The sequence below is a fragment of the Rhinopithecus roxellana genome, chromosome 15, assembly GCF_007565055.1.
Source record: "Rhinopithecus roxellana isolate Shanxi Qingling chromosome 15, ASM756505v1, whole genome shotgun sequence".
Lineage (NCBI taxonomy): Eukaryota > Metazoa > Chordata > Mammalia > Primates > Cercopithecidae > Rhinopithecus > Rhinopithecus roxellana.
This window is the reverse complement of record NC_044563.1, coordinates 41,649,060-41,675,248: the sequence shown is the minus strand read 5'-3', so window position 1 is coordinate 41,675,248 and position 26,189 is coordinate 41,649,060. Positions and strand designations below refer to the sequence as shown.

At 35.4% G+C, this 26,189-nt stretch overlaps 1 protein-coding gene across 3 annotated transcripts in view; it reads left to right on the top strand.

Annotated features, from left to right (window-relative positions):
* Positions 1 to 4,144: 4,144 nt before the first annotated feature.
* NAALAD2 (N-acetylated alpha-linked acidic dipeptidase 2) overlaps positions 4,145 to 26,189 on the top strand; it is a 54,391-nt gene continuing 32,346 nt past the window's right edge. For 2 of the 3 annotated variants that reach the window (XM_030917573.1, XM_010376663.2), the window contains exons 1-8: positions 4,145 to 4,364; positions 5,094 to 5,205; positions 16,033 to 16,219; positions 16,563 to 16,664; positions 18,041 to 18,166; positions 19,884 to 20,070; positions 24,577 to 24,670; positions 25,665 to 25,763. In XM_030917573.1, the coding sequence (XP_030773433.1) occupies positions 4,283 to 4,364; positions 5,094 to 5,205; positions 16,033 to 16,219; positions 16,563 to 16,664; positions 18,041 to 18,166; positions 19,884 to 20,070; positions 24,577 to 24,670; positions 25,665 to 25,763 (989 nt within the window). In that variant the 5' untranslated portion in view covers positions 4,145 to 4,282. Of the gene's footprint in view, positions 4,365 to 5,093; positions 5,206 to 16,032; positions 16,220 to 16,562; positions 16,665 to 18,040; positions 18,223 to 19,883; positions 20,071 to 24,576; positions 24,671 to 25,664; positions 25,764 to 26,189 lie in introns of those variants that run through there. The other variant, XM_030917574.1, reaches the window with a different exon arrangement.

The following is a 26,189-nucleotide window of genomic DNA, read 5'->3' as shown; positions in this document are numbered from 1 at the left end:
GAGTTGGTGAAGGAATAGCACTGGAGGTACCCTAATCATGGCACTATTAGTTAAAGCTATTATGGAAAATAGCTTGAAGGCGCATGTTAATGATAAGGGGTGAGCAATGTTGAGTCAGAAAATCTGATTTAAAGGCCAAGTTATACAACTTACCAGTGTCAAGCTTCCAACTAGAATGTTAGCATGATAGAAGGCATATTCTACATTGATGAGAAGGTATGGATGGTCTATTTTACACATTAACCTGGTAGGTCTTTTCTAATTTCTACATTTATTGTTGAGTAGAGTAATTATGACATCAGAAGGAAATCATCCAATCATGGTTTCTGCTTTTCTTTTAAAATTTCTTCTCACTTTTAGTAGTCTTTCACCTCTTCTCACTATCTAGACTTCTTCCTATGTCTCACCTCTCCTCTGTTATATAGGTTCTAGTATATTGTTTAATGTACTAATTTTTTAACATCTTATTTTATGTTTGAAGCTAATTTTTGACAATTTTGGAACCCAGAATCTTAAAAATACTTATCCACAGTGGCTCATGTCTGTCATCTCAGCACTTTGAGAGACCACTTTGGGAGGATTGCTTGAGCCCAGGAGTTTGAGACCAGCCAAAGCAACATAGTGAGACCCCATCCTATAAAAGAGAAAAGAAACACATACCCAACTGGAATGTAATTCTTGTGCTGAATCACCGCTATCATAACATCAACTATTCACATTTTTGAAAGTGAGCATTGCTTTCTGGATGACCACAACATCATGTGGGCCTATTAGCATTTCCCTAGTAATGCCACCTTGTGACATCACTAAAGGCATAATGTCTGTATCTACACAGTGAGCCTCTCATATGCAGCTCATATGCAGAATAAGGCAACATTTTCAAGCAAAACATGAAATTTTGTGGCACAGCACCTGGTGAGACTGTGGGTTTGACAAATATCTCACCAATTTATCATCAAGTTAAACATTATTCTTTTTTATTAAAGCTTAATAATTAAAGCTTAATTCTGCAAGTGAAATTTATATATACTTCTTTATTAGTACATATATGACACTTTGTTTTCAAACCTTGCCATAACCCATTTGAAGGAACTTAAGCTTTGGAGTTACAAAATTGCCTCTGCTGACAGAGAAGAGGAGGAAAAAATGCTTAGATAAGAGCAATTTAACTTGAATGGAGGAAGTGGTGAGTTTTGTCGTGTTAGAGGCTCACTGAATCATGAGCAGGTCAAATGTGCCAAATAGCTTCATTGAGAGACTGGTTTTCAACACTAAAAGTTTTTATATACCATTAGCTTTGATGGAGAAATTGAAAAGGATTGCCCACGTCAAGTGTTGCTTTGTTAAGTGTGCTTTGCAAAGTAGAAGTATCTGCCAAGATGGTAATAATTAGGAATTACTTTTTGATAGCAGCCTTCTGTTACAAATGTAATTAACATAGAATTTTGAATGCTTGCAGTGTCTATATTGACGAAAGGCCAAAGACTTGTTGAGCCAGCTAACTGGGCTTTTTACAATGGCTGGTCAAGATTGCAGATGCCGCCTACAGAGACAAAAGTCATATTTGAGGTAACATTGCTCATTCTTGGAACTCTTTACATTTAATTTTTTATTCAATATTTGCCTTCTCATTGAATTATAGGCTTCATAAAAACAAGGATCATATTCTTGGAATTTTGCATAATGTGTGGCATGTTATAGCCTCTCAATAAATGTTGGTTAAATGAATAATCTAATTTTAATTTAGGAAGATTATTCAAACTGGCAAACTGTGTTAAATAATGCATTGATTTCTTCTATTACTCAAACTTCAATTAGCAATCAAAACACAAAATGAGAAGGAAAAAATAAATTTAATAAACAGCTTGGCAACTTTATTTGTTAGTTTCTACCTTCTCTTTCTTCAATAAATCTTTTCCTGGAGATAATTTTGATCTGCCTCTTGAGGGCTATGTAGTCCACAGAGAATGGTCCCATGGGTAGCAAATAGAAAAAGCCAAGAGTCTAAATTGACAAATTACACAATCAATCCCCAAAATGTTTATATGTACAAAAATAACATTTGCTATTGTTTGAGACCTTTGTGTGTCACCTGTTAAATACTGGAGAGTTATTAAAATCCCAGTATTATTTCATAATGCAACACATAAAAATAATTCTGAGTGGTCTTGGAAGATGTTTCTTAAGCCATATTTGAGGGGTTTAGTTACTTCACTGGATACTGACCCTTTTGAATAATTCTATTCTAATTCCCTATATATGCTGTTGTGTGTATGCATATAAGGGGGCAACAAACTTACTTTGTTATGAAAATGTTTTTTGAAAGATATTTCTCTCTAAAATAGAAAACATTGGAGGAATCAGTCAAAGAACGTCTAACGGGCTAGTAGCTAAAAAAGCTAAAGTTAGTTAGGACTTAAATTGCATGCCAACATTTAAAAATCAATAGTTCATTAAGGAGGTTTGCTTCCAAGTTAAATATCAGGTGTGCTACAAAAGTTTCAAGAAATAAGTCATTAGGCATACCTATCAACAATTATGTTCAATTCGTAGCCATTCATTACAATGACAAAAAAAAAAATTATGTCCCAGAAAAATAAATTTGACTCTTCCAGTCACTTGTTAGGAGCAAAGGTGCATTACCTAAAGCTATCAGGGCTGCAGATAATGCTGTGAAGTTTATCCTAGATATCCTACCGTCTTTGAAATCAACTCAGCAATTTTGTTTTGGCTGAAAAAACTACTTTTAGTTAGATACGTGAAGCCAATCATAAATTCCTAAAATTTTTCTCTGAGGTGAGATGGTTGATGCAGGCTATTTACGATGGCCACGATTTTGCAAACCCATATTTAAAGAGAAATGCTTCATGAATGTAATATGGTGAGGACAGGGGAATGACAGGGGCCATTGTTAATGCAGGGGAAAAGCTTCCCTTTCACCCTCTGAAGTTTTGCTGGAAAATCAACTCACAAAACGCAGACTATTAGGAAAAAAGACTTACAAATTTATTGAACAACATAGCATAAGGGAATCATAGTAGAATGATTACCCAATAGCCCAACAGGTACAGATGATAATATACGCATCTTTTTAGAGGAAAGGAAGATGGGAATGTTTGTATAATTTTAGGAGGGTAGTAAATGAATTTCAGGGGAATTCAATGGGCTTGAAGAATATACAATGGCCTGGGACAAAGTCTGTTGGCCCTACAGAGCAGACAACGGTTTGTAACAAAAGTCTGCCAGTTGTGTTGACAGACTGCAGTCCTTCTTCCTGTGAGTTCGGTTAATTAAAACTCAGGAAAGAAACTGTTTTTTCGTTTGTTTACTTGTTTTATCCTTTAATAGTTCTGGACTTTAGGCAGATAAGGGAACTTTAGAGAGTAGCTTTATTCTGTGCTTTGGAAGAGACAAAGGATTGAGAGGGAAGCGCTGGAAGAGAGGGGTATGGCCAGAGAGACCGGCTAGCTTCTTCAGTTTAGCATCTCAAAGCACCATATTTTGGGATATTGGTGTCTGAGCCTCAGCATTAAGAACCTACTCTCAGTAACTACTGGCAGTGCAAGGTCCTTTCAATGACTACTTTTAGTAATGTGAACCCAAAATATTCCAGTGAGGTAGGTAAAAACCTCACTTAAATGAGTGGAAACAGAATTACAGAAATGTGGAGTTTTGTTTAAGTAAAGGGGAACAACAGAACGCAATCCCATCGATTTTGATGCTGACAGTGATTGAGGTATTAGTGGTGTTAAAAGCTTTAACAGCGGAGCACCCAGGACCAGAAATTCTTCCCAAGTTTGACGAGTGGGAAATTACAGCAGAGAATCTGGAAGAGGAATAACCAAGAGGTCAGGAAAAGCAATACTTAAATTCACTTCTGAGCCGAAATTGGGCATTTTGGGGGATGGGCGTGGCAAACAGCAGTCGAGTTCTTTGGAAAATAATTAGGGACATTTTCAGCAGCTCCCGCCACCTACTATGTCCGGGTTACTGCGGGATCCACAGAATGGAAGTTGCCCGCCAACAGGAAGAATGCCTCCTCCCTCTGCAGGGCCTCCTCTCTCCCCTCCAGGGCCCCTGGGGACCACAGGCACCCGGAGGAGCTCGGCGCTGCCTTGTTTTCCTTGTCTCGGGACTGGCGGGGAGGGCGGAGGCGAGGCCTTGCGAAGGTCAGCGGAGGCCACCCCGCGCTCACAGGCTCCTGCCCGCGCGCTCTCTGTTTCTCTGCAGCCCCGAGGCTCGCGAAGGTAGTAGGCGCCCCAAGCTCAGCCCTCAAGAAGCCATGGCGAAGTCCAGGGGCCATCTATACCTTTGGATGTGCTTGACTGCTGCGCTGGCATCTTTCCTGGTGGGGTTTATGGTGGGTAAGTGAACGAAACACTTTCCCCTTACTCCGGGGCTCGTGACTCTGCAGAGATAAAGGGAGAAATCCTGGAGCTGGAAGGGACTGGGCTGTGCGCTAGCTCTGACCCACTGGGCTAGATATGATAAACTCTGCAAATTTCAGCAAAACTAGAAACCAGACGGAATGTATTTTGAGGTTCCTAATAGACAAAATGTGCTTGAAATTCAAATTTATTAAATGTTCACTGAGTTCACTAAAGACAACCTAGAGCTGTCACTATCTGCAGGGATGAAAAAAATTATTTTATTTCCAAGCAACATTAGTGAGTCAAAACTGTCAACTAATGCGGGCAGCGCTAAAAGCAAAGCAAAACAAAACGAAACAAAACAAAACAAAACAAAAACGCTGCTCTGTATTTAAATAAATATGTGTGGAATATTCCCTATGTGTCAGGGACTAGATACTCAGGGAAGAACAAGAAAAGCTATGCCTTCATGCATAACGTGAGAAAATGAAAGAGCTTCCCTTAAATAAAACTCCTTTTAAGCATCTCAAAATTATATTGCGTATCAGAATTTATAGGTTTTCTGCATTTAATATGAACATTATTTTTTAAAACCCACCATGATCTATTTGTCAGATAAAGACTTTTTGGGGGAAAGGAGAGAGGGATGGCTTCTAGTTTTAATAAAGTCAAAGTGATTTTGTGGATGTTTGTGTATGTTTGTGTATTTTTTTTTTCCCTCAGGCTGGTTTATTAAGCCTTTCAAAGAATCAACCACTTCTGTGCGCTATCATCAAAGTATAAGGTGGGAACTAGTATCCGAAATGAAAGCTGAAAACATCAAATCATTTCTTCGGTGAGTTTTTTTTTTTTTTTTTTTTTTTTTTTTTTTTTTTTACATATTTGATCTTAAAACTCATGTTTAAAATATCACAGTGAGAAGCATATTATAACTGGTTATATTCATGAGGACAGTGTTCTCTGTGTGAAATTACAAAATTGGTCATCAACTTATGTTTATGTGTGTGTTTTTTTTTAATGTCTCTTTAAACCACTCTTGGGGTGAAATCTGTTAGAATGTTATAAAAGTAGGTCTTTCTTCCCTAACTTTACATAACAAAAAGTATCTGGTTGGCTTATTGAGAGATGTTTCAACTTCATGTAACTTTGGATCTAACTGAATGTTATTCTTTGTTCATCAGTGCCTGGGTTTTAATCAGCAATTTTTTAGCTACCATATTCTGTCAGAGAAAGTTAGATACTGGTTGACTAAGTGATTTAGTGGAAAAGTGATCCAAGTGTCTGATTCTGTCTGCCAAAAGTTAAACCTTTATCCCATCTTGCAGGTATAAGTTTGTTATTGACAAATAAGACAAAATGAAACCAGAAAGAGTCATTGCAAATCCTCTAGCTTCTAACCATGAAAAACAGTGGAAATCGGGGGAGTGATCGTAAACTCCTTAAGAACAATGGCCATAGTATTTATTTCTGTATTCAGACTCTTTCAATCAGTGTTTTTTTAAAAATCAGCATTAGTGAAGTGTAATTTACATAAAAGAAACTGCATCCCTATGAACCCTACAATTTGAGCGTTGTGACAGATGTATGCTATACTGAACAAACCGCCTCCTCCATCATGCTACAAAAATATTCCATTATGCCCTTTGCAGTTTATTCCCCACCCCCCTCCATCTCTGGCACTAGGCAATCACTAATACATTTTATGTCACTGGAGATTCATTTGCATTTTCTAGAATCTTATTTAAATGGAATCATATAGTACATGCTCTTTTGTATCCAGCTTCTTTTACTCAGAATAATGATTTTGAGATTCATCTAGATTGTTGCATGTATTAGTAGTTCATTATTTTTATTGCTGACTAGAATTCCATTGTATGGATATACTGCAATGTGTAGTTGATGGAAATTTGAGTTGATTATAGTTTTTGACTATTGTGAATAAAGCTGCTGTGAACAGATGTTTACAAGTCTTTCTGTGGATATGTGGTTTTATTTCTCTAGAAATGATTGAGTTTGATGATAAGTATAAGTTTAACTTTTTAAGAAAATGCCTAAGATAAGTGAAAATGGTTGCATCATTTTGCATTTCTACCCCAAAGTAAGGAAATCAGTATTCCAAAGAGATATGTGCACTCTGATGTTTATCACAGCAGTATTCACAATAGCCAAGATACCGAATCAGCTTGATGATCAACTTCCATCAACAAATATTATGGTGTATATACAGGATGGATTATTACTCAGCATAAAAAAGAAAAAAATCCTATCATCTGTAGAAACATGAATGGAACTAAATGTCATTATGTTAAGTGAAATAAGCCAGGCACAGAAAGATACATATTGCATGATCTAACTCATATGTGGGAGCTAAAAAAAATTGATCTCATGGAGATAGAGAATAGACTGATGGTTACCAGAAACTGGAAGGGCAGTGAGGAGGGTGGACAATACTGAGAGGTTGGTTCAATGGGTACAAAAATATAGTTAGATAGAAGGAATAAGATCTAGTATTACATAGCACAATAGGGCAACTATAATTAACAATAATTTATCATATATTTCAAAATAACTAGAGTGCACTTGAAATGTTCCGAACTCAAAGAAATGATAAATGTTTGAGGTGATAGATATCCTAATTACCCTGATTTGATCATTACTTATTGTATGTTTGTATCAAGATATCACATATACCCTATACATATGTACAAGTAGTAGGTAGCCATAAAATTTAAAAATAAAGAAATAAATTTAGAAGTCTATTCACAGCTTTGGCTTATTTTCTATTTAGATATATGTTGTTTTCCCCCTGTGGAGTTTTTTGTTTGTTGTTGTTGTTGTTTTGAGACAGAATCTCACTTCATCACCCAGGCTGGAGTACAGTGGTGTGATCTCAACTCACTGCAACCTCCATGTCCTAGGCTCAAGGGGTTCTCCCACCTCAGCCTCCTAAGTAGCTGGGACTACAGACATGCATCACCCCATGCAGCTAATTTTTTAATTTTTATTTATTTGTTTTTTTTTTGTTGTTGTTGTGATTGGTAGAGACAGGGTCTCATTATTTTGCCCAGGCTGGTCTCGAACTCCTGAGCTCAAGTGACCCACCCACCTCACCCTCTCAGAGTGCTAGGATTATAAGCATGAGCCACCATTCCCAATCCCCCTATGGAGTTTTTAGAGTTCTTTATATGGAGTGGACTCTTGAATAATGTGGGCATAGTGTGCTGACCCCTCCATGCAGTCAAAAATCCACATATAACTTTTAACTCCCCCAAAACTTAACTATTAATAGCCTACTAGTGACCTTAGCAATAACATAGACAATTAACATGTATTTTGTATATGTATTATATGCTGTATCCTTACAATAAAGTAAGCTAGAAAAAATAAAATTATATTAAGCAAATCATAAGAAAGAGAAAAAACATTTACTATTCATTAAGTGAATGTAGATTTTCATAAAGGTCTTCCCACAGTCTTCATATTGAGTAGGCTGAGGAGGAGGAGGAAGAGAAGGGTTTGGTCTTGCTGTCTGGAGGATGGCAGAGGCAGAGAAGGTAGAGAAGGGGAGGCAGGAAAGGCAGTCACATTCCATTTAATTCTTAGACATCATGTCTGGTTTTTACTTTTTCTTTTCTCTAAACATATTTTTATACACTACCAGTTCTTCTTCCAGAATTTGCTTTAGTTTTAGTGCCCGTATCGTATAAAGGACCTTTTTGTAAAAGAAGTCAAAAGCAGTCTTTAATAATGTAAAACCTTCTGCCAGATTGTCTAATGTCATCTTGTTTTCTGGCATTGCTTCTTCTGTCTTCTTCCTCATCATCTGGTACTGGTTTAGAAGTACTCATCTCCATCAAATCATCTTCTGTTAATTTTTCTGGTGTCTGTTACCTTTGAATTTTTCCAAGATTACTAACATGAAACTCTTCATCCCTCAACCTGTTTTTACTTTTTTTTTTTTTTTTTTTTGCCATATTCACAATCTCTTTCTTTTTTTTTTTTTTTTTTTTTGAGACGGAGTCTCGCTCTGTCGCCCAGGCTGGAGTGCAGTGGCCGGATCTCAGCTCACTGCAAGCTCCGCCTCCCGGGTTTACGCCATTCTCCCGCCTCAGCCTCCCGAATAGCTGGGAGGCGCCCGCCACCTCGCCCGGCTAGTTTTTGTATTTTTTAGTAGAGACGGGGTTTCACCGTGTTGGCCAGGATGGTCTCGATCTCCTGACCTCGTGATCCGCCCGTCTCGGCCTCCCAAAGTGCTGGGATTACAGGCTTGAGCCACCGCGCCCGGCCCACAATCTCTTTCATGATTACCTTATTTGGTTCTGTCATCAATCCCGTGAAGTCATGTACAAAATCTGCACACAGTTTGCTTTAGCAGGAATTTATTGTATTGGGCTTGATGGCTTTCACAGCATTTTCTATAACAATGATGGCATCTTCAACGGTTTTAATTCTTTCAGAATTTCATGATGTTCTATTGGGGTTCTCTTCCATAGGGCTGACAATCCTTTCAATAGAGTGCAATGAGCCTTAAAGATTCTTATTATGACGCCTTGATCTAGGGGGCAAATTAGACAGATGTGTTTAGGGGCAAGTAGACTACTTGATCTCAGGGTTTCTGGGTAGCCAGAGGTGTCTTCCAATACCAAAAGAACTTTAAAAGGCAGTCCCTTCCCGGCAAGGTATTTCATGACTGCAGGAACAAAGTATGGGTGGAATCAATCTAGAACATGGGTTTCTGTTGTCCAGGCCTTCTTGTTGTACAACCAAAACGCTGAAAGCTGGTGTTTATCTTTTCCCTTCAAGGCTTGGGGGTTAGCAGCTTCATAGATAAGGGCAGTCCTTATCATAAACCCAACTGCATTTGCACAAAACAGTAGAATTCCCCTATCCCTTCCTGCCTTAAATCTCAGTGCTTACATCTCTTCCTTAGTCATAAATATCCTTTGTAGCATCCCCCTCCACCCCCAGAATAGGGTACTTTCATTTGCATTAAAAAACCTGTTCAGGCAGATATCCTTTCTCCTCAGTAATTTTCTTCATGTCATCTGAGAACTTGTCTACTGCCTCTTGGTGAGCAGAAGCTGCTCCTCCTTTAAAAGTTAAACTTCTTTCTAAATTTATCAAACCATCTTTTGCAGGCATAGGATTCTCCACCTTTACCTTTCTTTTGCTTTAAATTATCATAGAATGACTTTTCTTTTTCTCAAATCACATTAATTAGAGTCTATAGATATGCCTTTGTTATAGCAATCCTATACCCACATAAAAGCTACATTTTCAATACAAGAGAAAAAGGTAATTTGCAAAAGTACAAGGTTTTCACACTTGTTGGCACAGCTGCCATGACTGCTTCACAAATTATTCCTTTTTTTTTTTTTTTTTTAACATTAGTCCTTATGCTGGATTTATCTTGAAAACGGAGGGCAATCACAGCTGCAGACCTCAATCTATGGTATACCAAGCAGTTCATCTTTTTCTTATAATGTTTCATTAATGGCGCTTTGTATGGATCCCATGGTGTTATTCAAGGTTTACAGTGTTGTAGTAAACATGGTGAGAACTACATGAGAACCATGAGACATCATTTTTTTTAAAACTTCCACAAGCCATTTACTGGAGAAAGAAACTGTTCATGTAGTGATGGTTAGGGAGATGATTAGCATCACACAGTGGTTTAAGCAGATAGTCACCGCAGGAGCTCACTGCAAGAGCAATAAGCTGTGGCTACAAAAGTATTACTGTAGTACACAATGTATTACAGTTAATTTTACATAATTATGATTTTATATTGTATCTTTATGTTTGTTTACATTTCTGTAGACTGCAAATGGCACCATGTAGTCTGTAAGTGTATGAATATGTTTTGATACATTTTAACTTTTTATAATAGATTAATGTTATTTTAAAATAGTAAATGATAAAATAGATATTATTTGCATGTACTTCACGCATTCATGACAAACCTCTTCTTACTTTTTAAATATTTCTAGGCTATGTGGTTCGTTTATGAGTTTTTTTAAAATTGCTGCAAATCTCAAAAAAAAATTCCAATATATTTATTGGAAAAAAAATCATATAGAAGTGGACCCATGCTGTTCAAACCTATGTCGTTTCAAGGGTCAACTCTACTCTAGATATAAGTCTTTTGTTGGAAATGCAATGAACAAATATTTTTTTCCAGTCTATAATTTGTCTGTTTGTCCACCCTTATTTGCAGATCAGAAGTTAAAACCTTATTTTGATGAGGTTTGATTTATCAATTTTTCTCTTTTGGATCATGCTTTTGGGTTCATATCTAAGAACTCTTTGATCTGGCCTTTGACCAATTTTGTCTTCTTTTTTCCCCCAAAGGTTTAGAATTTACCTTTTACATTAAAGTTTCTGAACTATTTTGAGTTATTTTGCGCATAAGGAAAGGTTTAGGTTGAGTTTATTCTTTTGCTTAAGAATGTCCAGTTGCTCTATCACCATTTGTTAAAATGTTATCCTTCTTTCATTTAATTGCTTTTGCATCTTTGTTAAAAATTGATGGGGCTTATTTGTGTGAGTCTATTTCTAGATTCTCTCTTCCATAGAGACAGAGTCTTATTCTGTTTCTGAGTTTTATATTCTGCCCTATTGATCCAGTACCGTGCTGTCCTGATTATTAAAGTGATATAGTAGATTTTAACAAAACATAGAATGATTCCTCTTACCTTATTCTTTTAAACTATTATTGTAGCTATACTATATCCCTTACCTTTTCATTTAAAATATATAATAAACACATATTTGTCTAAAAACTATTGGTGGAGTTTTGATAGGAATTACATTAATCCTATAGAGCAATTTGGGAATTATTGACATTTTTGCTATGTCCAGTCTTCTATTACATGAACATGGTATGTTTCCAATTGTAGATCATCTTTCTTTTATCAGCATTTAGTAATTTGCATTAAGCAGATGCTTTATATGCTTTGTTAGATTTACATCTAAGTATTTCATTTTCTTTGGAGCAAATGCAAATTTGCAAATTTGTTTTAATTTCACTTTCCACATACTCTGTTGTTAGCATATAGAAATACAGTTGTGTTTGTGTATTGATATTGCATCCTGTGACCTTGCTGAACTCTAAGAAGGTTTTGTTTGTTTGTTTGTTTTGATTTTGGGGGTGTTTTCTGAGACAGTCTTGCCATATTTCCCAGGCTGGTTTCAAACTTCTGGGGTGAAGCGATCCTCCCACGTTGGCCTCCCAAATTTCTGGGATTACAAGTGTGAGCCACTGGACTTGGCTGGAAGGTGGGAAAGAATTTGGTTTGTTTTTGTTTGTTTGTTTTGGTTTGTTTCTTGTAGATTCATTGGAATTTTCTATGTAGACAATAATGTCATCTTCAAAAAGGGAACGTTTCATTTCTTTTTACTTTCTAATCTGTGTGCCTTTTACTTTTTTAAGAAAAGTTGCCTCTTTGTGCTGACTGGAACTTCCATTACTCTGTTGAATAAGAGTAGTAAGAATGGACATTCTTTTCTTTTTTCTGGTCTTAAGGAGAAAGATTTAGTTTCACCATTAAGTATGGCGTAGCTGTCGGTATTTTGTTGATGCTCTTTGTCAAGAAAGCTCCCCTCTATTCCAAGACTGCTGAGGGTTTTTTTCATGAATGGGTGTTGAATTTTGTCAAGTGCGTTTTCTGTATCGATTCATATGATCATATTATTCATATTATTTTTTCTCTTTTAGCTGGTCGTTAGGGTAATTCCTTTATTTCTTTACTAATTTGGGAGGGGGTCAGATTTAATCCAGAGGTATGTTATAGTTTTCTCCACGAATGCGAAGTTGTCTATTTGTCCCATTAATTTGGTCACTTTTTGCTCTATGTATTCTGAGGCTCATTCATTAGGCATATACACATGGATGTTGTTACGTCTTCAAAACAGAATGACCTTGTATTTTTATGAAATGTGCTTCATTATCTTTAGTAATAATGTTTTGTTGTTTTTTTTTTAGTAATAACGTTTTAAAATCTATTTTATTTCATATGGATGGAGCCATGTCAGCCTTCTAATACTTATGTTTATATAGGATGTCTTCTTCCATCTACTTACTTTTAACTATCAATTTCATTAGAATTAAAATGTACCCTCTATAGAGAGAACACAATTGTTATTTGCTGTTTTATCCATTTTTGTAATCTTAATTTAAGTACGCCCTCTGTGGGCAACATATAATAGATATTTGCTTTTCTGTCCACTCTGGTAATCTCCGCCTTGTGAGTGTTTAGTCCATTAACATATAATATAGTTATTGATAGATATAATTAAACTTAAGTCTGCCACTTTATGGTTTGTTTTCTGTTTTCTTTCTGTACTTTTACTCATTTTCTGACTTTTTGATAGTGGGGAAAATATATGAAATTTTATTTTATTTCAATTTATCTTTTGGCTATACCTCTTTGGCTATACTTTTTAGTGGATACTCTAAAGGTTATATTACACATATATAATGTTTCACTGTATGCTTAAATTTACTACTGTCACTTAATATAAAATGGAGAAACTCACATTTCTGTATGTCCATTTACTCTCTCCTCCACCATCCTTTATAAAGTAGCTGTCATATGTATCATACATACATGAAATATAAACCTCAAAAAATGCTATATTAATGTTATATTTTTTCTTCGAACATTTATATGTATAAGATAAGAATCGCTTGCACCTGGGAGGCAGCGGTTGCAGTAAGCCGAGATCGTACCACTGCACTCCAGCCTGGGCAAAAAAAGCAAAACTCCATCTGGAAAAACAAATTTAAAGAAAGAAAAGAAAGACAAGGAGGTCAGGGAAACATTCAGGGAAGGTGCTGAAGATATAGGCTAATTGTTGATTGCAGATCTAAAGGGTTAATGAAAACAGCAGAAGAGTTTAGAAGGCAAAGGAGGGCTTGAAGATTGAGTTAAAGGGCTTAAATGTGGGAACAATTTTATTTCTCCCAGCCACTTTCTTATTAACAGAGCCTCAACTGTGCGTGTTCTCCCTCCCTCAGGAGGGTATGTGTTCAGTAAAGGTTACCTTCCTCCGAGCCCAGGAATCTCTTGATTGGTTTGAAAAGGGGTAAATGACCCTATTTTGCCTAATGAAATGGGAGAAAAACTTAGCTAAGATCTTCTACAAAAATGTTCCTTTGTTAAACACAAAAGAAGGAATAGTTATTCTAGTTTGTACTTGTTTCTCCTGAAGTTACTGGGTGAATATGTATGCCTGGAGCTGTAATGCCCATCTTGGGACCATACGGAGAAATTCTGATATAAAATAAAGGATGTTATACCTTTCTACTCTTGTTCTGTACTTCTCTATTTCATTTCAGGGGGTTCTTGAAAATATGGGAGGCAAAAAAGTTCATGGCTAATCCTTCCTCCTAATTTAAATAAATATTTTTTTTCTAATTACAAGAATCATATCTGCTCTTTGTAGAAACTAAAATAATGAATTGTATAAATTAGAAATTAAATGTCTCTGTTTTGCTTTTTTATTCCTATACATATAAAATAACTTCCATCTGAACACATATGTACTTTTAAAAAATAAATATAGTAAGAAATTAAACATCTGATACGTTCAGTTTTCATTTTATGATATAGAGAAGGACATCTTCTCAGAGAAGATGATGCTTGAAGAGTCCTTATGGATGATTAATAGTTTGGAGATAAGAAAGGAGAATGATTAGAAGTGGTAATAGAGGGAGAGTCAGGTAGATGGGACAATATTTTTGGCTGAGATAAGACATTGTGCAAAAGTATTAAAGATCTAAAAGGTATTAAAGATCATAATCATTTTATGAGAAAAGTAAGTATACTCAGTGACAGAGAGCAGAAAAGTTTATAAGAGAGTGATGGGAAATTAATCTGAAAAGACAGAAGAGAGGACCTAACCTAAAAGTGCTTTAGATGCCGTGTTAGAGTGTGAACTTTTTTTTTTTTTTTTTTTTTTTGAGACGGAGTCTCGCTCTGCCGCCCAGGCTGGAGTGCAGTGGCCAGATCTCAGCTCACTGCAAGCTCCGCCTCCCGGGTTCACGCCATTCTCCTGCCTCAGCCTCCGGAGTAGCTGGGACTACAGGCGCCCGCCACCTCGCCCGGCTAGTTTTTTGTATTTTTTTAGTAGAGACGGGGTTTCACCGTATTAGCCAGGATGGTCTCGATCTCCTGACCTCGTGATCCGCCCGTCTCGGCCTCCCAAAGTGCTGGGATTACAGGCTTGAGCCACCGCGCCGGCCTTGAACTTTCTAATGCAGGGTACAGGGAGTTGTAGAAGAATTTTAAACACATGGGTCATAAGAGCAGATGAATTATTTAGAAATATCACTATTTCTCAAGATCAGATAACTAAAATTTTGGATTCCAGTTCCAGCATTTATAATTTTAGGTGTAAAATTATGAGTAGATTATTCAGCCACTCTGTCAGTATCCTCATTTGCAAAATGGGGATGATGAAAGAAGGATTGTGATGATTAAATGAGAAAACACGTATGAAAGTGACTGTAGAGTGCTTGTCATACAGCAGGTTTTCAATACATGTTAATTTCCCTCTACTGCCATATATTTTGTGGCTGTCGTCTGGTTAACTAAAAAAAAAAAAAAAAAAAAAAAAAAAATTAAAAAGTGTTTATTTTTGTTCTACTGATGGTGGGAGACTTTAATTTTCTTTTCTTTTCTTTTCTTTCTTTTTTTTTTTTTTTTTTTTTGTGACATAATCTTACTATGTCACCCAGGCTGGAGTGCATTGGCATGATCTCGGCTCACTGCAACCTCCGTCTCCCAGATTCAAGCAATTCTCCTGCCTTGGCCTCCCAAGTAGCTGGGATTACAAGCACCCGCCACGACGCCTGGCTAATTTTTTGTATTTTTGGTAGAGATAGGGTTTCACCATGTTGGCCAGGCTGGTCTTGAACTCCTGACCTCAGTTGATCCACTCTCCTCAGCCTCCCAAAGTGCCGGGATCACAGGTGTCAGCCACCACCCCTGGCCAGGGACTTTAAAAATATTATTCACCCCAAGTAAAATAAATCTTACTAAGAACTAAGTTTGTGAGGTCACATAAATGTTACAACTCATTTACATCCAGAACCAAGAGAACACTGCCCAAATTAAATTCAGCAAGCCTGTACTTTTTGGGTAAAAGTCAAGAACTAAGCACTAAGGGGATATTAAAAATAAAAATGCATGTACTTTGACATCAATGAGATAAATAAGCAACTGCATACATGATACAATCAACAGTAGAAATATATAAGTTAAACATGGAAGTGCCCAAGTGGTCCCTGCGAGATATTAAGATCTAATTTTTTTCCCAAAATGTCTCTGTTCTCTGACAAGCAGCAAAAAGGAACATTATTAGTACAGGAGTATGACATTCTTCCAGAGTGTCTTCTCATAGCTGAGCCTTTGCTGATTGTGTCTACCATGAAATGTGTTCTTTTCTGAGGAAGCATAATATGAAAACTGCAGTTGTATACAAATAACTTAAAAATTGGCCTGTCTAGAAACTGGTAACATTAGCTAAGTTTCTTTTATCTGTCATATAGGAACAATAACTTAATGCCCAAAGCATAAGTAGTGCATTTAGAGTAGTTTTTAGGCACATCATCTGAGCATAGTCTTTAACTCCCTCCTATACTTTATTTTCATTTTAGTTCTTTTACAAAGCTTCCTCATCTGGCAGGAACAGAACAAAATTTCTTGCTTGCCAAGGAAATCCAAACCCAGTGGAAGAAATTTGGACTAGATTCAGCCAAGTTAGTTCATTATGATGTCCTCTTATCTTACCCTAATGAGACAAATGCCAACTATATATCGATTGTGGATGAACATGAAACTGAGGTATGTGAAATTGTTGGTACTTTTTATGTTTTACAATCTGACCATTTTATGTGGATTGCAATGTAGGGTCAAGTAAAAGTAGAAATTTGTTAAGAGTGAATTATTCAGTATCCATTATGTGTTTGACATGGTGTTAAGTCCTGAGGCCAGTTTCTATTATTAGGAAGACAATAATAATGATAAGGCCCTTTCTCATTGTTGTCAGTGTAATTTATCTATTTAATTATAGAACCCAGTTCCAGGATGCTTAATCTGAAGTATATACTTGGAGGCAAAATGAATTATATCTTAATAATAATCTGGATTTTTTCTCTCCAACTTGACATGTTCTAATTCTTGCTAGATTTTCAAAACGTCATACTTCGAACCAACACCAGATGGCTACGAGAATGTTACAAATATTGTTCCACCATATAATGCTTTCTCAGCCCAAGGCATGCCAGAGGTAAAATAAAATACATTTGTAATCCAAGTCTTTAAATGATTCTTTTGCTATATAAAATCTGTATAGAGGACTAAAATAAAGGAAATTAGGTGAATCATACATGCTGATCCATTGTTTGATATTCAGTACTATGAAAACCTCATCCCCCAATTAAAAAAAATTGTAATAAAATAGAAAAGAACACCTGAGAAAAAAGAAACAAAACAAATACATTAAAAACTGATCCTGCTGAAGCAGATGCCACTCTTTGAAATAACAAAGAAACTGCTGAACATGCTTTTAATTCAGTGAGGTAGTAGGTGTTTTTTGTTTGTTTTTTGTTTTGTTTTGCTTTGTCTTTTGAGATGGAGTTTCGCTGTTGTCACCCAGGCTGGAGTGCAGTGGTGCAATCTCAGCTTACTGCAACCTCTGCCTCCCGAGTTCAAGCAATTATCTTGCCTCAGCCTCCTAAGTAGCTGGGACCACAGGCGCGCGCTGCTATGCTCGGCTAATTTTGTATTTTTTGTTTTAGTGGAGACGGGGTTTCTCTATGTTGTTCAGGCTAGTCTCGAACTCCCAACCTCAGGTGATCCGCTCGCCTCAGCCTCCCAAAGTGCTGGGATTACAGATGTGAGCCACTGTGCCCAGCCGGCGGTAGGTGTTTTTACAAGCTTCTTTCCATTGTTAATAGTTTGAATTTTTTATGGATTCATAGATAGGATTTTATAGATCATACCACAGAGGTTCTTAAGGTAATGCAATGGTTGGAAAGTAAATAAATATAGTTAGGATCTTTAAAATGACATTTATTTACTCTATTCCCTATGGCTTAGTATACACTGATAATTTCTTCAACACAGGATACACTATTTAAATACGTATGGCTGGGTGCGGTGGCTCACACCTGTAACCCCAGCACTTTGGGAGGCTGAGGGGGGCAGATCATTGGAGGTCAGGAGTTCAAGACCAGACTGGCCAACATGGTGAAACCCCATCTCTACTGTTAAAAAATACAGAAATTATCTGGGCATGGTGGCGCATGTCTGTAATGACAGCTACTCTGGTCGCTGAGGCAGAATCGCTTGAACTTAGGAGGTGGAGGAGGTTGCAGTTAGCCGAGACAGTGCCACTGCACTTCAGCCTGAACGACAGAGTGAAATTCCGTCTCAAGTATAATAAATAAATAAGTAAGTCTTATACATTGTCATTTTTTAAAACCTTTTCAGGATTTTAAAAGATTTTCTGACGACTTCTGCATAATTACCGTGGGTCTGTTTATTATTCCCCAAATAAAGAAAGGAAACACTTTTGATGATGTAGTATTGTGAAGCAAACTTATTTTTTGGTTTTTTTCCTTGAATTTTAGCAGCATTATATATATTTTCTTTTCCCTATAGGGAGATCTTGTATATGTGAACTATGCTCGCACTGAAGACTTTTTCAAACTAGAAAGAGAGATGGGCATCAACTGTACTGGGAAGATTGTTATTGCAAGATATGGAAAAATCTTCAGAGGAAATAAAGTACAGCATTATTTGTTTTTCTACAGAGAATGAGAGGATATATATATTCTGTAAATGTAAATGACCAATTTGCTTCTCAGTTTCCAAATTGCTTTCAAACATTTCCTTTCTTTTTTTTTTTTTTCCTATTTGCCATGGGTACACAGAAACTCATGTTTTTATGTTTTCTCACATACCTGGAAAAGAAAAGTATTTTTTAATCATTTTTGTTACAAAAGTAATATTTGCTTTTTGAAATTTAATTGAAGGAAATTTATGTAAAGTAAAAAATGAAGAGCTCCCCTGCATTACCCACTTCTTATCCAGATATAATCAATTTTAATAGCTTTTGTCAAATCTAATTATGTGAAATATAAATACATCTGTCCCTATATGCCCATTTTACACATATTTATTGATTACCTTTTACATTGTATATTACAAGACTTAATTTTTTTCATTCAGCCAAGACTCATATTCTTCATGTCCGCACATTGAGAGTTATGTAATACATTGGTTAAGAGTATAGAACCCTAGATCCGTATCACTTGGGTTCTGATCCTATTCTTTCTAGATCTTTTACTGTTACTTAACGTATTAAGTAACAGTAAGCATGTTAAGTTAAGCATGTTACTTAACTTCTCTGTTGCAAAGTTTCCTCATATATAAAATGCGAATGCCAATAATAGCACCAATTTCATAGAGTCCTTATTGAATGACTTTGTTTGAAAGCACTTAGGATAGTGGCTGGTACTTAGTAATTTCTATATAACTTCTTATTAATTACTTCACTATTTTGAATGATGGCATCGTATTTCACAGAATTAACATGCAATTTATTTAACCATTCCACTACTGATGATGTTGTCTTATTTTGAATTTGTTACTACTACAAATAATTTAATTGTGAACATCCTTGTCAATATATGCTTCAGAAATTTGTGTGAAGATTATTGTAGTATAGATTCATATAAATTAAATGGCTAAATAATAGTGTATATTCTTTCAAAATTTTGATAGACATCATCAATTTTCCTTCAAAAAGTTGTGACAGATTATACTCTTAGTGATGTAACAGGGTGCTCTCTGAATATTGGAATGCATTTTTATGAATCAAGACTGTTATCCATCTTCTGCTACAATACTTTTGGTGAAGAAGAATTTAGTATCTCACAGGGTACATTTTCCTATTCTTGGCCAGTTTGAATTGTTAGAAAGATGTTTACAAAAACCCTGGGCCATTTTTCGCAAAATATGACTGCTCTGCATACAATTTTAAATCAGTTTAGTTCCATAAATATTTGTAGAATGCTTACTCTATGATGTGTAAGATTTTAGAGTAGTTTAAAATTAAGAAGACATGGTTCATGTTTTCAAAAACATCCTGAGCCTAATAGGGGAGATAGACATTTAAAAGATATTTTAATACATTATGAGCTATCCTATAATATAGAAAATGTAGAACTACAAAGAAGGAACATTAATTCTACAGTTGCGGGTTATAATAGGAATGTTTCACAGAAGAAATGATAACTTGTTTAGAATTCCATGGAATAATGGAAGTCTGTTAGGTCTAACAGGTGGGAAATTCTGTTCAAAGCCAAGAGAACTGAATGTGTAATTGTATGATAAAAGGCAGTGTCTAAAGATCCTTCCATTATTAAATTAATGTCTTTCTTATATGAATAAGCCAACCATTTGCTATATCTGCATTATGAATTGCACATTGCCCCTGCAGGTTAAAAATGCCATGTTAGCAGGAGCCATAGGAATCATCCTGTACTCAGATCCGGCTGACTACTTTGCTCCTGAGGTCCAGCCATATCCCAAAGGATGGAATCTTCCTGGAACTGCAGCCCAGAGAGGAAATGTGTTAAATTTGAATGGTGCTGGTGACCCACTCACTCCAGGCTATCCAGCAAAAGGTGAGGGATGAGCCTATCAGTCCACTAATTTTGCAAAAATACTCCTTGCCCTTTTAAAAGGAGGAAAAGCAAGCATGTTCAGAATAATATTAAACTAAAATTGAGTACACTTATATCATTTTGGATTACTGCTGCTAGGGATTTTAAAACATTTTTTCTTGTATTATTTTAAATTTTCATGCGATGTCGGCATGGGGAGTAAACTCATACTCTCCTTCTTCCTTTATTAGAGTTCAGAAATACTGATCCTCATACCTAAAGTAATGCTCCTTTTAACAAATGACAATTTAGGTTCCCTGAATTACCAGTGGATTGTATTCTTCTTCATACATACATTTCTCTTTAAAAAAAAAAATGAGTTTTTGTATTATTTAAAACATAAAATTTGAAGTTTTACATACGTGAAATGACCTCTACAATCAAAATAATGAACATATCTATTATCCCAAAAAAGCTTCTTCTCGTCTTTTTATATTCTCACCCTCTCAATTCTTCCTTCCCACTTCATGCCAATCCCTAGGCAACCATTCCTCTTGCTTTCTGCTGTCAGCATGATTATTTTGAGATGTGTTCACGTTGGCATCTTTGTCAATAGTTTTTCTTTCTTTTGCTGAGTAGTATTCCCTTGAATGGCTATACCGCAGTGTACTCCTTTACTTGTAGGTGGACATTTGGATTGCTTTCAGTGTGGGGACTATTGCACATAAAGGTACCATGAACAGTTGTTGTACAAGACCTTGTATGTATGTGTTCTCTTATTTCTCTTTGGGAAATATTTGGAAGTGAAATGCCTGAATACTATGGTTAGTTGGATATTTAACTTTCACAGAAATTTTTAAATTGTTCTCTGAAGTTGTTTCATTTTATATTTCAACAGTAATGTATGAGCGTTCTATTTGCTATGTCCTCACTCATATTTAGTATGTCAATCTTTTCAATTCTACATTCTAACAGATGTGTACAATTTCCAGGTTACAACGCTTCTATTTTTCAAAACGTTGTGCCTAATTTTGGTCTTTTCCATGTGAGTTTTAGAACTAATTTACAATTTTCACCAAAAAGCCTCCTGGGAGTTTGATTGAGATTGAATGAAATATATAAATCAACTTGGGGAGAATTGGCAATATTTGGGAGAATTGAATTAACAATATTTACTTTTCTGATCCATAAATAAAATGTAACTTTGTAATCTTTAATTTCTTTCAGCAAAGTTTTATGGTTTCACTGTATGAATCATGCATACCTTTTGTCAGATGTATCCACAAACATTTCATAGTTTTATGCTATTGCAAAGTCTCAATTCCAACTTTTCATTACTAGGAAATGAAAACATTGTTCTATTTCTAGAAGAAATACATTGGTCTTGTATCCTGCAAACTTGTTAAACCCATCAATTCTGCTAGTTTTTGTAGCTTCTATCAGCATTTTTACATACATGATTATGTCATCTGCAAACGAAGATAATTTTTCTTGGTTTTCAGTCTACATGCCGTTCCTTCCTCTCTCTCTCTCTCTCTCTCTCTCTCTCTTTCTTCTTTTTGCCTTATTGTACTGGCTAGAACCTCCAGGACATTTTTTTTTTCTTTCTTCTTTTTATATACATTTTATAGAGGTACTCCAGTACAATATTGAATAGAAGTTGTTACAACAGACATACTTGCTTTTTACTTCTGTTCCAACAGGGAAGTATCCACTCTTTCTCTGTTAAATATTATGCTAGCTCTAGGTTTTTCATAGATTCCTTTTGTCACACTGAGGAAATTTACTTCTATCCTAATATACTGGGCGTTTTTATTAGAAATGTATATAAGATTTTGCCAAATGTTTTTTTCTATGTACATAGAGATGATCATATGTTATTATTTACTTTTGTCAAATTATATGATTGTTTTTAATGTTAATCCAACCCTGTCATCCTAAAATAAATCCAATTTGTTGACAATGTATTATCCTTTTACATACTGTTGAATTTTTGATATATTTTTCTTAAGAATGTTTCTGTCTATGGTCATAAGGGATGTTAAGCTGTAGATTTAGTTTCTTGTAATATCTTTATGTCATTTGGTATCAGAGAAATGCTGGCCTCTTAGAATGAGTTGGGAATCATTTCATCTTCACTTTTTTGCAAGAGCTTATAAAGAATGGGTTCAATGTTGTCTATAAATACTTGGTAGAATTCTCCAGGGATCTATCTGTGCCTGAAGTTTTTTATGTAGAACTGTTTTTTCACTACAAATTGAATTTCTTTTATATATAATCTATTTATTCTCAAGTCAGTCTTGGTAGTTTGCATTTTTACAAAGATTTTTGTCCATTTCATCTAACTTGTTGAATTTATGAGCATAGAGTGGTTTATAATATTTTCTTACTATTCTTCTGTCTGCAGGTATTAGAGTGATATTCTCTCCTTTATTCCTGATGTTAGCAATTTAGTCTTTTCTCCTTTTGTCCTGATCTGTCTTGTTGGAAGTTTGTTAGTTTTATTGATCTCAGATAACCAGGTTTGGGTTTCATTGATTATCTTTACTATTGTTTTTGTTTTCTATTTCTTTTTTTAAATTTAAATAGAGATAGCTCTTGCTATGCTACCCTGGCCAGTCTCAAACTCCTTGACTCAAGCAATCCTCCTGACTTGGCCTCCCAAAGTGCTGGGATTACACACATGAGCCATCAGGAACCCAGCCAGTTTCTATTTCTTAGATTTCTGCTGTGATATTTACCATGTCCTTTCTCCTGCTTATTCTGGCCTTTATTTGTTCTTTTTCTAGTTTCTGAAAGTGGAAACTGATGTCATTTGTCGGAAACTTAACTTTTTTTCTAAGATGGATTATTTAGTGCTATACCTCTCTCTATACGCACTACTTTAGCTTCATCCTACAGATTTTAATATATTGTAGTTTTACTTTATTTTAGAGACAAGATCCCACTCTGTCACCTTGTCTGTCACCCAGGCTGGAGTGCAGTGGTCCAACCACAGCTCACTGTAACCGCAAACTCCCAAGCTCAAGTGATTCTCCTGCCTGAGCCTCCCTAGTAGCTGGAACTATAGGCATGTACCACCATGCCCAGTTAATTTTTTAATGTTTGCTTTTAGAGATGGGTCTTGTTGTGCTGCCTAGGCTGAGTGTTTTTATTTTTATTTGGTTCCAAATACTTTCTAATTTCCCTTTTCATTTCTACTGTGACCCATGGTTTATTTATAAAGGTGTTATTTAATTTTAAAATATTTGAGGATGTTCTAGGTATCTTTCTAATATTGATTTCTAATTTAATTCCACTGAGGTTGCAGAACATACTGAGAATTTACTGAGACATGTTTTATGGCCCAGATATGGTCTATCTAATATGTATTCTATTTGCACTTGAAAATAATGCATATTCTGCTTTTGGTTGGAGTATTCTGTAAATGTCAATTAGGTCAAATTAGTTAATAGTGTTATGAAAGTCTTATATGCTTACTGATTTACTACCTAATCATATTGTTAAAATTTTTGTTTCAGCAGTCAATTATCTCATGAAGCTACTTACCTAATAAAAATCTCATGATAGAACTATTATTTTACATATTTTATTATTTTTAAAGTGTTTCATTTACATAAAATAAGGTGAATAAAAAATAAGGTGTTTCAGGCATGAAGGTAAATTTGGTCCCTTTAACTCTATCTTGGCTGAAAGCCACAGTTCCAATGAGGTTTTAGGGCTGGCAATAATTTTCAGTCTTCCTTAAATGATAATATATTACATTACTATTTGAATAAGATGTTTCTCATTTATTCCCAAGATTGCATATGTTCTCTTGGGTTTTTTCCCAATTACTTATAGTTTCAGAATCTGGGACACATTTTCTAAGCATCTTGTTAATAACGTTTCTCTGAGAAAGATTCAAAAGATCCTTGAGGAAATAAAATATTCTTGTAAAGGTCAAGAAAATTATGTGAAATGTCAAAACAAATTTGGAAAACTGTCATCTCTATAATTAACATTACCTTAAAATGTAAATGATTTATTGAATAAGATGTATAGGTAAAACAATTATCTGACTTTGGGGGAACTTTTATTATTTATTATTTATTAATTAATTAATTAATTTTTTTTTTTTTTTGAGACGGAGTCTTGCTCTGTCACCAGGCTAGAGTGAAGTGGCCTGATGTTGGCTCATTGCAACCTCTCCCTCCTGGGTTAAAGCAATTCTCCTGCCTCAGCCTCCCAAGTAGCTGGGACTATAGGTGTGCACCACCACTCCTGGCTCATTTTTGTATTTTTAGTAGAGACAGAGTTTCACCATGTTGGCCAAGATGGTCTCTATCTCTTGACCTCATGATCTGCCCACCTTGGCCTCCCAAAGTGCTGGGATTACAGATGTGAGCCACCATGCCCGGCCGGGAACTTTTAATTTTGGCATAATTGCAAATGTATAGCAAATCTGCAATGGTAATGCAAAACATCCCTGTATATCTCTTGCTCAGATTTTTAAATTGTTTTCATTTTATGCATTTGATTTTTTAGAATACACTTTCAGACTTGATGTTGAAGAAGGAGTGGGAATCCCCAAAATACCTGTACATCCTATTGGATATAATGATGCAGAAATATTATTACGGTATAGTTTTCTTGTTGGATATGAGATTAAGATATTTTGCACTAGGTGTCTATTTTCTCATCAAAAACCAACATGGCATTCTTATGTTAAACATAAAGGTTTATAACTAAATTACTCCTAAAATAGGTATAACAGAGTATATTATCTTTTTATGTCATAAAAGTAGTCATTTGGTGACTAAGAAATAAAAATAAAATAGCTCTCTGTTTGCTGCAGATGAAATTCTCAAATACAAAACGATGTCCAAAGATAATTCTGATTTGAGATTTTTCAAGCAATTGAATTTTCATAGGTATTCATTAGATATTTATATTCAATGTGTATTATAAGAATATGACAATGCCCCCCACTTACTAGAGGTATGACCTTGGACCAGTTGCTTAAACTTTCTCTGACTCAGTTTCTTCATTTGTAAGATGAAGCTAGTAACTGTTTCTCCTTGATAGTGTTATTATGAGATCATATGTGTAAAATACTTAGCACCATATTTAGAATATAGTAAACAATTATTGTATTCTATAACTGATATTTCTTTACATATCTTTCAACTGCCGTTTTTAAATGCCTGTATGAGTATTACAACTTAATAACTGTTTGAGTGCCTACTATGTAATCAGCAGCTTCTTTACAAATTAGTTTATTCTCCTTAATGGAGTCATTAATTTCCTATATTTAGGATTTCTTGGATTCAGTGAATCCCCACATAAATAATTAAGGTCAAAAATAAGGAGATGGGCTTCCCATTTGCCATCACTATTTTATTTTTTCTCTTTGCTCTTATCACTAACATATTACATATTTTACGTATTGATTTCAGTATGGCTCTCTCACTAGAATATGAGCCCCACAAAGTGGGGACTTTTTGATAGTACCTGGCACAAATGACAAATATTTGTGTTATATATGAATGAAATATTGTCATCAAATTTTATAATTTCTCCTTAGAAATGGTGATAGTCAGCCTTTTTCTGTCACTTTCATTTTACTTTGACAGCCACTTGGGAGGAATCGCTCCACCAGATGAGAGCTGGAAGGGAGCCCTTAATGTGAGTTACAGTATCGGACCTGGCTTTACAGGGAGTAATTCTTCCAGGTAATTTTGCGTTACTTTAATAGTCTGAAAAAGTTTTATATTTTTAATGGAAACATGTCAAGATAACTGTTCTGCCAGGGATAATTTGCTTATCTCTTTTTCTCTTTTTCATTACTAAACAATTAACAATTTTACATTACTTAAGAAGTACTTACAAAATGAAATATTGAATTATTTCACTAGTAATATCATAATATTAGTTTCACAGAATCTCAAAAATTACTACATTTGAATTCTAAGTTTTAACATTTCAAAGATTTTTCAAAATTCTCTCTTCACCTAGTTTCTAAAATCGTTTTTCAAATGACTTTCAAAGTGATATACATGTGAAAAACTAGGTGAAGGTGCTGGGTGGGGTGGCTCACGCTTGTAATCCCAGCATTTGGGAGGCCGAGGCAGGCAGATCACCTGAGGTCGGGAGTTCAA